This window comes from Colletes latitarsis, chromosome 3 (genome assembly GCF_051014445.1).
Source record: "Colletes latitarsis isolate SP2378_abdomen chromosome 3, iyColLati1, whole genome shotgun sequence".
In the NCBI taxonomy this organism is placed as follows: Eukaryota; Metazoa; Arthropoda; class Insecta; order Hymenoptera; family Colletidae; genus Colletes; species Colletes latitarsis.
In genome coordinates, this window is record NC_135136.1 from 27,496,528 (window position 1) to 27,508,686 (window position 12,159).

Consider the following 12,159-nt stretch of genomic DNA (forward strand, 5'->3'; position numbering starts at 1 on the left):
TGGATTTTTCGAGGATACGTAAATAACATAACTGAGTAAGTAATATAAACGAAATGAAAAGAAGCTTGGATCTCAATTTCGATGGTAGGTATGAAACATCAAATTATCTATCCCATTTATAGCCGTTTTACATCATCGAGGTACATCAAAGTATTAGACTGCAGTGTCCTAAATTGGTAATATTGCAATATGGGGAATTATCGAAATATTTAGTTCCGATATACGGCATTTGGCAATTCCAAGATTGAACGTCTTGAATTGGTCATCTTTCACAACCAAACTGGGTATGTATTAATCTCACGTTGAAAATATTCCCATTTCAATAGTATTCAAAAGGATGCATCACCATTTTGGTACTGAAGAATTCCAAGTTTTGTAGTATTGTAGTTTTAATTCCGACAATGACTTTAAACCTCGATTTATTTGCAATTCAATTTAAAAATAAAATGCAAAACAAGGAAAAGACATTCTAAATAAATGTGAAATATATTTTCTTCGCACGGTATAAAAATAAAAGAAAGGTAAATGACAAAAAATGATGTATGAAATATTTTTTGAGATACTCTATTACAAAGTAAGATGAAAACTTAATTTTTTAATCCTTTCACAAATTTCAGAATATTAGGAAAATAAAAATTGTTTGTTTTTGCTTTTGATTATGAAATAGAATTATATCGTGTTAATCTTTTACAAACACATTGAAATTCTACTGATTTCATTCTGTTGGTTCCAAATTAATAGAGTTAGAATATTTTATTAGATCAATAACGATTCAATACCTTCCAAATATCGTTATAAATTAAATAGTAACATTTTTATTTTGCGTAATTTTTACCTACTACTTCACAATTTATAAATATGTCTGTAAGTTATTCTTATTCATAAAAAATTTCAATTCGTCGTCATACTTCAAAAAGACCAATTAACTAGTTTTTTTTATGTTTGCGGTGATATCGATAGAAGAGAGACTAATTAGCGTTTGATTTGTGAAGCAATATTTATAGTAGGTGGTAATTCGTATGGAAATTATAGTTTAAAAAAACTTAATCGATTATGACAGGTGCATTCAAGGTGGAATTTTCTACCTTTGACCATCAGAAAAGAAGTTATTGCAATTCATTGCTTGTCAGTGCTATTGATCAATGATCTTTTATTTAGAAAAAAAACGCACCAAAAGAAGCGAAACGCATTATACAAACATACATATTTTGATTTTCGAGTGACGAACGATTAAGAAAAAGTGTTCCAAGTGTCGGTCACGTACTTCAATACACGCTATTCAAAGTACCAACACAGTTTTCTGTTAATGTATTGGAAGGAATTATGGGAAACAATCTTATGAGATCATACTTTCTTTCAGCTTGGGAAAGTGAAACTGTTTATCTTAATTTTGTATTAAACGATTATCAGGAATTCATTTTTGTATGAATAATAAATAAGATTTCATCTGTTATTCCTTATTTGAATAAAGATTTATTCGAACAACGACCAACACTGACGGATACACGTGTATTTCAATACCTGTGTATTCGTGCATTAAATAGTACACAGATATATTAATTACAATTCTGCACGTATACATGTACAATATTTTCTTTCTTATTTACGAACATTCGACATCGTAAATGAGTCCCATTATCAGAAATGGGAAAGTTTCTAATATCAACAAAGATAAACAGTTTCAATTTCCAAGTCTAGAATACTTAATTTTGTTCCGTTTTTCGACATTCAAACTCACTGTGGGTCAACACAAATGAGTTTTTAATTACAGATCTGTCGTACAACGAGAGTAGTCCCCTAACAAATACCCCTAACGCAGAGTCGATGTACATGAAGCGAGGCAGTATTGCAATAGGCGTGTATTACGCTGTACAAGAAACGCAAATGATTCAGAAGAAGTGAACAAATTAAGCGAAAAAAGCGATGATTGCAATTAATGCAGTGTGAGACGTGATTTTTCTGCGCATAAATACTTCATAAGAATTAACCTTGCTTTAAATTATACTCCCTCCGCGTGTGCAGTTTGAATATTAAAATCGCGTGTACCGTAAAGAATATGATGTAATTTTCATCCTGGTAAACAAAATCAATGTATAATGTTGTGTAACATCGATGTCAAAAGTAGCAATTATTTAATCGATGTGTTATAAAAGCAATTGAATCATTATGCACAGATTAATCGCGCGTCATTTTTATTCTGATAGTTCGTGATTACTGTGGAATCGATTTGAACCGAAGCAATATTGACTGAATTATTAACTCGAGACAATGTGGATCGAAGCACGTGTAACGTTAATTGGTTGCAATAATATTTCGGTATTTCCCATTATGATGAAAGTTTGATGGCTGGTTGAGAAAAAAAATAGAAAGAGGCTTGCCTTTGGCTACTCTGTTTGTCTGCTGTTTTCGATTTCTCAAAATGAAGGAGATTAACGGTCGTTGCTGCATCCGCGAAGTCTCTGAAAATGTGCGATCTGCTAGCAATATGGTAAATATCGACGAATAAACGTTTCAATGCGTGTCAAGGATGACTTTTCCTTCAGCTTTTCTGAGATATTAAATTGTAGGAAATCGTAAAACTTCAGTACAGTTTTGCATTTTCATAAGGTATCGACAATCCACAAATAGTAATGCTTCTTCCATAAGGGTTCTACTTATTTTAGATTCACTTTAGAGGTAAATTCAGCATACAAATATACAAGGTGTTTCGTTACTAGTTACAATCTATTTAGGGTGTAATTGTACAGACCAAAATATAATTGTGACCATTTTACTTTCCGGACCTATAGAGGAGGTATTACAATCAAGAAAATCATCTTTCAAGACCCCTTGACTATGTTTCGACTATTAAAAATAATATGTAGGGTGAGTCTCCTAACATGACAACCTCAAAGAACTCGTAAGGTATTCGTTGTACGAAAAAATGTTTCAAACAAAAGTTGCATGGTATTTAGAGGGATATACGGTGCTCTAATCTGTTTTTTATTACCTTACTTTTTTATTGAGATATTAGTGCCAAATTTAAATCCTCTATCTTGTTCGGAAGGGTAGTTATAGGGAAAATTCGGATTTGCGAATCTGTGCCTACTTCCCCTATTTAATCGAGTACGAAAATTATGAAAAAAATCTGGTGCATTGTGGTTATCGAGATACGTGTTTGAGAATTTTTTTTCGATTTTTCGATTCGAAGTCCTAGGCGTGAAAAATTAAAAACGCAAAAAAATACAGAAAAATACCGATTTTGTATCGAAGCTTTCAAGACACTAGATCTATATAATTACTATAAATGCATATTGCGATTGGTTATGTCCCTGAATTTTTTCAGATTTTTTGGCAGGGTGCACCATAGTAGCAAAAATCAAAAACCGATTTTTTCGGAGTTTTTCGCGTAAAAAAGCAACTTATACTTTGAATTTTTGTATTCCCTTTAATGGATAACTATATTCTATGGTTTTAAACAATTCTATGTTGAATAGAACGATGTATAGAATAAAAAAACAAAAATAAATCACCAAATTAAAGGTGCTATGCGCGTTATATTCAGAAGTATCAGCATTATTTCCAAGAGATGCGATGGTGCGTGAGTAAGATGCTTGACTGTGAATATGTTGCAAACTTTTTGACGCTGATTCGCGCTCCGTTTAAACCACATCTTTTTTTTATTTTATTAATTATATATTTTTTCAATTTTCAACGACATAACAATGAAAATCTATTTAAAATATTTAAAAAATATTTTCGCTTAAAATATACACAAAAACAATTATGGAGCAGTTTCTATTCCATAGTTTCTCTAGCTGCGTAATATTAATACGTAATTACGACAGCAACTATTCAAAAATAGCGCCTTATAAAATTAGTTGGATTATATTGTAGAATAGCATGCGTTTTTAACAACTCATTTGGAAAACGCTTAAATTCAAACGTTGGACACCGTAATGAAATAGAAAACAGTATGTCAAGTCAACAAACTGAAAATACATTGGCAATAGAAGTTGTGACAAAACACTGTAACAGACGAAAAGTACCATTTAACATGGGTATCTGCGACGGATCTTCTTGATTTTCCAGAGATCACAGAGGGAGACTAAAAAATTCTATTTATTGGATCGCATCAGTTATCGCAAGCAGTTTCGTATTTAGCAGAAATAATGGTCCAAGACAACAATATTTACAGTATGTAATATAATAATTTACATACTGTAAATACTGTACACGGAGAATTTCGAACTTCAATCATGTACATCATAAACCTTGTCATCATAATATCCGTAACTATATGCAAAGACTGTTTATGTTCTTTTTATTGAAGAAATCCGCTTCCACTGTTCAGAGTTATTAAAGGTATGAGATTTTTAAACTAAACACCTCGCGTCGGTATTTATGTTGACATACGTAAATTCTAACGATTCGCATATTTTGTGTTAACTCGTGCCTTATATGTATATTTGACCATTGTTGCTATGGTGACCGAATTGTTTACGTATCAAGTGCCAACAATGCATCAGTACAAAACAGAAACCAGAAGAGTGAACGTTTATGGAAAATATTCAATATTTTGCAGAGCTAGTGCATTTTTGTGTAATCGAAAAGTAAGTTGACACGTGTAAATTTTCATTCTGTAGATAAAATATTAATCTTCTCCTTAAGCGTTAACGTTATTTTATAAAAACTGTAAAGTTGGAAAACATATTTCAGTTGTATTTGATAATTATAAAGTGTAATATTTCTATAGTATGCCAAAAACTCGTGAATTAACTCCAGAGGAACGAATCGCAATATATAAAAGACGAGTAAAAGGTGATTCCTTACAAAAAATTGCTTCTGATTTCGGTATATCAAGAGAAGGAGTTAGAAAAATATTTAAAAACTCAAAAATACCGGAAAAGTGGAAAATTTACCTAGAACGGGTCGAAGAAGACAAACTACTAAGCGTGAAGACAGAGCAATTCTTACAGAAGTTAACAAAAATCCATTTATTACTGTGAAAGAAATAAAAGAAAATCTTTGTTTACCGATTGGAATTACACAAATAAGATCTCGAATACACGAATGTAATTTACACGGTCGAATTTCAAGAAAACGTCCTTACATTACTAAAGTCAACACATTGAAGCGGTTAAAATTTGCACAAGAGTATTATAAAAAACCAATTTCATTCTGGAAATCGATCATTTGGAGTGACGAATCCAAGTTTGAATTAAAATCGAACAGAAGAAGAAAATATGTATGGAGAAAGATAGGGGAGGCATTCAAATCCACGTTAATTACGCCAACCGTAAAATATGGAGGAGGTAGCGTAATGATATGGGGTTGTTTTAATAATGAAAATGTAGGCAATTTAGCCATTATTGAAGGAAAACTTACAGGTGCAAAATATGTTCAGCTGCTAGAAGAAAATCTTTTTGATTCCATTGAAAAATTCGGAGAAATCGAATAGTTTATTTTTTAACAGGATAACGATCCCAAACATACTTCAAAAGTGTCCAAAAAATTCTTTTATGAACAAAAAATAAATCTGCTTCCCTGACCACCCCAAAGCCCAGACTTAAACCCCATCGAACACTTATGGGAAGAATTGAACCGCCAAGTATCACAAAATGAAAGATATTCGAAAATAAAGTTCATTGAGGCATTGCAACAGGAATGGGTTAAAATAAGCTCTAATACGTTAAAAAATCTAATCGGAGGTATGCCAAAACGGCTTTTAGAGGTTACAAAAGCGAAGGGCTACCAAACATCTTATTAATTTTACGTTTGAAAATTAAAACGTTGTGTCGTATATATTGTCAATTTAATTACCGTTGTTCAATTTTGTTAATTGTTTTGTATTTATTACTATATGTGTATATATACAATATCAAAAATACCTAATTTCTTATAAAAATGAAGTAAATAACCTTTAACAACTGTGGTTGTATTAGAAATTGCTTCTATTTTAATATTATCATACTTTTCTTCGTGTATTTGTGATGAAATGCATTTGTCAACATAAATACCGTCGCGAGTGTATATTCATTTAACATAGAAAAAATAAAACAGTAGGGTATTTAAGCGAATACACAGCCAGAGAAACGATGGAATAGAAACTGCTCCATAATTTTATTGTTTTTGTGTATATTTTAAGTGAAAATATTTTTTAAATATTTTAAATAGATGTTCATTGTTATGTCGTTGAAAATTGAAAAAATATATAATTAATATGTTACGAGTGCGAGCGCGAGATCCTGGATTCGGTCGAGGGCAGTATGTGCACGACCAGTGGTTTTAGGTATGGTTGGGAGAGAGAAAAGAGTTCCGTACGAACCAGGAGCTCTATACCCTGGGAGCCGTAGGAGTAAGTTACATGGACGAACCCGGGGCTCCGTACCCTGGGAGCCACGGGGGTTAAATTTATAAGGAAAATGTATGGTTTCACGGACGAACCAGGGGCTCTATACCCTGGGAGCTGCTAGAAGGAGTGGACGAACCAGGGGCTTTATACCCTGGGAGCCACGTAGGTTTTTAGGAAGTTTTAGGATCTTGCTCTGTCGTAATGGTACACCTCGAGCGGTAAAGGTGTACCGGGTTCGTGAGATACCCCTCGTCTTACTGTTAATAAGGTTCAGGGTTGTATTAAGTGAATAATGCAAGTGAGGATAACTACTTGAATATATTCTGATCGATACTCAAGTACAGTGGTATATTAACAGAACTGGTACTATTGCTAGGTTGCCACGACGGCGAGAGTTTTAAATCGGCTTTTACGCGGCGCGTTCGCGGGAGCTACTACTCGATTAGTCGATTGAACACTCACAATTGAAACCACTAGGGTGAATAGTTGTTCGAAGGGGATTATAGTCCGATCTTGCTTCGAGTGTCAAAGTGACGTCGTCTCGAGAGGTTTTGAGAAAAACTGAGCTCCTCGAGTAAGAAAACGCGGCCCTTATATACTACAAATTTGGTTCAAGGGCACATTTGACCCCCTTATTCGGCTATACCCTTTGATGATTTATCTGAATTCGAAAAAAAATATTAGACATTCCATTTAAGAAATTGAAGGTGACCCTAATTCAATAAAAAAGTAAGATAATAAAATACAGATTAGAGCACTATATGTCCCTCTAGATACCATGCAACTTTTGTTTGAAACATTTTTTCGTACGAGTTATTTGAAGTCGTCATGTTAGAAGACTCAATCTGTATATTTCGATGGTAGCCAAACCTTGTCACGATAGGAACTATACATCGCTTACCAGAACTATTCAAGAGTAGATTAAAAATATTAATATAAATATAGTAGAAATAATTGAGTATACTTTCGTAACTGAAATAGAAAAATAATACGTATTTTAGATGTTGAAAAAAAGTTGTTTAAATTGCTGAATCCATCCCTAAAGCTGATCTAATCGATAAAAGAACACACGTAAAATTAATATTGATTTCATTTTTAATACAAACTAAGCAGTGCAACGTTGAGTGAAAAGTCAAAACTTTGTTTGCCTCGTAGGTGCGATAAAGTTTGTCAGGCGTATAGTCAAAGTATTCTCACTACGGTAAAGCACTAGCAGGGGGAAAAAGAGTATTAGTTACGGAATTCGTTGGAAAGTATTGAAACATCGAGAGTGCGTTGTGCTACCAGAAATTCTGTACAAAACTTGGAGAAAAGGAATACTCACGACTCGCCGAGGTTCCTAGACGTCGAACTACCTGCAAAACAATTGAAAATAAACAGATTTCGTTTAATTTGCAACAAGACACATCGTCTCTGTAAAAATTAACGGGAACACTACCGAACGAAAGTTTGGTTGTAACCATCGTCTACATTCGCGACAGATGGTATTCGATTCGTAATTTTGGACGAAGAAACACGTAAAGCAGAAAACTAGAAGTATGAAATTGATTGAAAAACTTGTTTTACGCGTCTGTTTGCGATTATGACACCTTCATGGTTATTTATCAAAGAGATAATACTACTTATGCATGGCTTTTCAAAACTTCGATAATGTTTAAGAAATGTTGAGTTATGATAGAAGTTTTCCAACATCGTATATAAGAAAACTAATAAAAATTCTCAATTTTTATGGACGAATGCAGGTAAAATTAATACTATTCGGGAGGATAGACACTACGGAATAGCATCCGAATTTGTTCCCCAATTATACGAGTATCCAAACCTTTGAACGGTAGTTAGGTTATGAAATTATTTACGCTTATCTACGTGTACACGGTCGACGGACAAATTAATAAACAGGAACTCAAAATATGTATGAATTCGATAGTAACGCGAATTGCGAGTAAAACTAGAATTAAATTGACTAATTTTCTACTGATTTCGCCCGACAATATAAGCGAATGCTTAATCGCATGACATTAATATCCCAACGTGTCCGTGTTTAGTGGAAATGTACATGCATGATTTCGCATAATTGAAATTACGTTTGGAGAATCGTGGCAATGGTAGGATGGCATATTTTCGTGTACGTTTCGTGTGTATTTAAAACAAATGTTTTATTTCAAAAATCATATAATACCTAAGTATAATATCATAGCGATGAATGAACTTACAGTTAATTACATACAGCTCTCTATATATTAATTTCATTTGAATTCTTAATTAGATTTACTCTTGCCTATTGCGTTGTATCTACAAATACAGATACAAAATGTTCATGTTCTTCTCGTATTCGTTTTTCATGTGCTCGTAGTGTCCATGTACGTGTATATGTATGTATTTATCCATAAGTGTGTGTGTGTGTGCGTGTGTGGACGCGCGCGCGCGCGCGTGTGTGTATGGGTGGGTGGGTGTGTCGTACAAAGTACGCGAGTGTTTTTTCGTATTCCATTTACCGACCTTATAACATTCAAACTTCGCCGTCTTCTTATAATTCTTATTCGTAAAATCGTAATTTAATCATTTGTTGTTGGTTTCTTTTCCCCCAACTTTTCATGTTAAAGTAGCGATCTCTGAAGTATTCTTAAAGTGCTTTTTTCTCCTCGGTGATGCTGTTTAAATTGGGCCCTCGTTACAAAAAGTATAGAAAAAACGTCGGTACCGAGAACGGATCTTCAAAACTGACGTTTTCGAACGTGAGCATCTCGCATGTGTCTCAAATCACTGTCGCTTATGCTCGTCTAATTATTATGATTGACTTCTAAAAATGTTTCAGAGAACACCATTTTCAGGTATTCGTATTATAGTCGTATTTAATACCTAAACTTATGTTAACATAAATATATATATACATATATTATATATTATATATTATATATAATATATATATACTCCATTGTATGGCCAACGATCATGCTTCTTACAATATTACAGTATCAACTTCCTCGATAATATTAATAAGTTTTACAAATGTTCAACTTCGAGCTTTATTTCTAATTTTGTTACAAAAAAAAATTAAAAATAATAATAATAATAATAATAAATTGCAGTCGAAATGCAACACTTCGATACAGCATACCGATTCGTTAAAAAAAAAGAAAATTGGATATATTCGCTCGTTTCTTGAATGCGCTAGTGTGTCCTATGTGTGTGTAAGTGTGTGCGTGTGTACATATACATGTATGCTTTCGATGTATGCGCGTATAATTGGTAATCGTAGCATGATCATCGTGTTTTAAATAATTATCGTTACAATTAATGAATCATAAAAGTCAATTACGAAATAAGTGTCTTAATATCATTAAAAATGTACCGCAAAGAATTTTTGTACATTAACGTATCCACGCGTAATTATCCTTACAACAACAACGCGTTAATCGATTATCGTATCGACGCGTTTCATTGTCATGGTCGCTACGTAGGCTGAACGCGTGTCGAACATTGTACAAACATAGAACGACGATCGACGGTCGTTGAATGTCTTTCTCGTATCATCGTGTTTCCATTTACGGCAGTGAAATTTCCTTGACAAAAGACAAAATTCAGCTTATTTTTCCCTTTTTATAGAGGATTCGAGCGTAACGAAGAAAAGATCGCTGCGTCTCGGATTATTCTGAAAGGATTCTGGAGGTTCGCGTATACGTTTGATAATGATTTACGAACATGGACTTTTGTTATTCACTCGTGTTTACTTATTATTAGTGTTCGTAGTTTCGTTAACACGTTGACTGCCACATTCCTTCAAACCTAATATGCTTTAAATCGTTTATAATTAAAGAATGTTAAAAATGTTGCAAAATAATAGGTGGATCGTTAAATTATCGAACAGTTCTATTTTTCACGATATAATTATGAACATCAAGGACATTTCTAGACACGGATAGCGTGGTAATTAACGTGTTAAACCTGCTGCGCTTAAGGTGACCGAAAAAAGCGTTTCGAAGCCATATTCTAAAGATCAAAATTATTTCTTGATAAAGAAAGTTAGTGGAGTATTCCCATACTTTATCGTTCTAATAAACCAATATGAAGCTATAAATAAAATAGCAAAAGCTACCATCACGGCAAACGTTTTACTATTTTTACAAATGTCAATACGCGTAAATTACTTTTAGACGTTTATTTCTTTCGAATCACGGAAGATTGCTATCACGAAAGGCACTAAAAACGGTTTTGCAGATTCCATACTTGAGAAACGGTCACCTTAATCGCAACAGTCGTAAAAAACGCAGTTCGAAAATGCGTCATTATCCTCGTTCCCCTCGTCCAATGCATGGAATCGTGTAACAATGGACACTGTAAAATGTTTAAAAATCGCGCGTGGCCTACATTATGCATATAAAAAGTTTGGGCGACCATACATCGACGAGTAATCTCCTATAGCTCTTTTAGCGTAGACGTGTCGCGCGAATACGTGTTTTATTTCTTTCCCTTAGGCTCTATTACACATACCAATACGCTGTTCGTTAGTACACATAATATATACCACACGACGGTTACATATGATTCGCTGAGAACGATGAAACGGGTCTGTTCTGCTAACCGGGGAAAACATCTTTCGCAAAAAAGATAAAGACAAAAAAAACTTTCGACAAAGACGCATAGCTAAAATAAAAAGGTAGACAACACAAAAACATACACACTAAAAATTAATTACGATATCAGATTGCAATGCGTGAAATCTTCACTCAATGATAGAATAATTATTTGCATGGACATAGACATTCTTCCACGGTTTTAAATCGAAGATCAACTTGTATAATTTTTGGATAATTTAGAAAAATAAACCAAGTATAATAATTGGTGTGCAACTTATTATATTTATAACACATTGAAAATTTGTACGTATAAATTCGCTGGAAGATCCATGATAAAGGATCAAAAGTCTTACGTTGTACACCGAGAATGAAATTTTCTTGTATTCATTCTATTTTATATTCATGTCACAAGTTTCTAAAACAAATTTTCTCTAGAATTCGTATGATCTGTGACGTTTAAGGCGAAGATCTTCAATTTACGTCGTAAGAGTTGCTGACAACGCGCAGATATGAGCTATTTTACATTCAAATATTGGTTTGTAAAAATTGATTGAAATTCTCGTTATTCAGTCATGAAAGTTCAAGTCGATTTTAAACAAGTTGGATCTTCTCTAACAGTTATCATCCTATCAATTTCTTTGAACTTCTTGTTTGATTTATCAATGACGTAAATTTCGGACGTTTCACGCGTTACGACCCACTAAAAATACAAAATGGAGGCAGTAGATCGTCACAGTGTTTTCTCGATCTCGACAGAACAGAGACGTTTGAACGCGTTCGCGGCGTATTTGACATTCGAATGCGGCTCAGCCTCTTTAACGGCGCAAACAACGCTTCGACATTGCGAACACGATACAAAGTACTTAATTGGCAACATACACGTAATCGATCCTTAATATCATAATATCCACGCTCTAGTTTCTTTCCTACGTCATCGCCCGTCCGTGTTACGAACCACGGTCGACATTTCCCTTATCGACCATCGCAAATTTCTTAAATCACCCTTAAGTGTAACCCTATACTCTGTCCGATAATAGTCTTTCCCTCAAAAATTCACGGATAACGACAGGTCGCTCGGCAATTGGAGTGCAAGTGGTTAAATAAGTATTCAGTTAATATTTACGAGTTGCAAGCCAAGTGCCCTCGACACAGAATATAATATATATTCATTACTATTATTCAATCTCATACCATAATATTTATAATATATTTATATATATATATTTATTTATATATATATATATTTAA

General features: G+C 33.5%; 2 protein-coding genes across 2 annotated transcripts in view; one reads left to right on the forward strand and one right to left on the reverse strand.

Moving 5' to 3' along the window:
- The window catches only part of LOC143340597 (uncharacterized), a 37,867-nt gene that overhangs the window by 19,326 nt on the left and 6,382 nt on the right, over window positions 1–12,159 (forward strand). The gene's annotated exons all lie outside the window — the stretch shown is intronic.
- Fas3 (fasciclin 3) overlaps window positions 1–12,159 on the reverse strand; it is a 179,039-nt gene that overhangs the window by 4,848 nt on the left and 162,032 nt on the right. The window contains exons 9-10 of the mRNA XM_076762764.1: window positions 7,659–7,689; window positions 2,379–2,459 (exon numbers count right to left, since the gene is read on the reverse strand). Coding sequence (XP_076618879.1) covers window positions 2,379–2,459; window positions 7,659–7,689 — 112 coding nt within the window. The remainder of the gene's footprint in view (window positions 1–2,378; window positions 2,460–7,658; window positions 7,690–12,159) is intronic.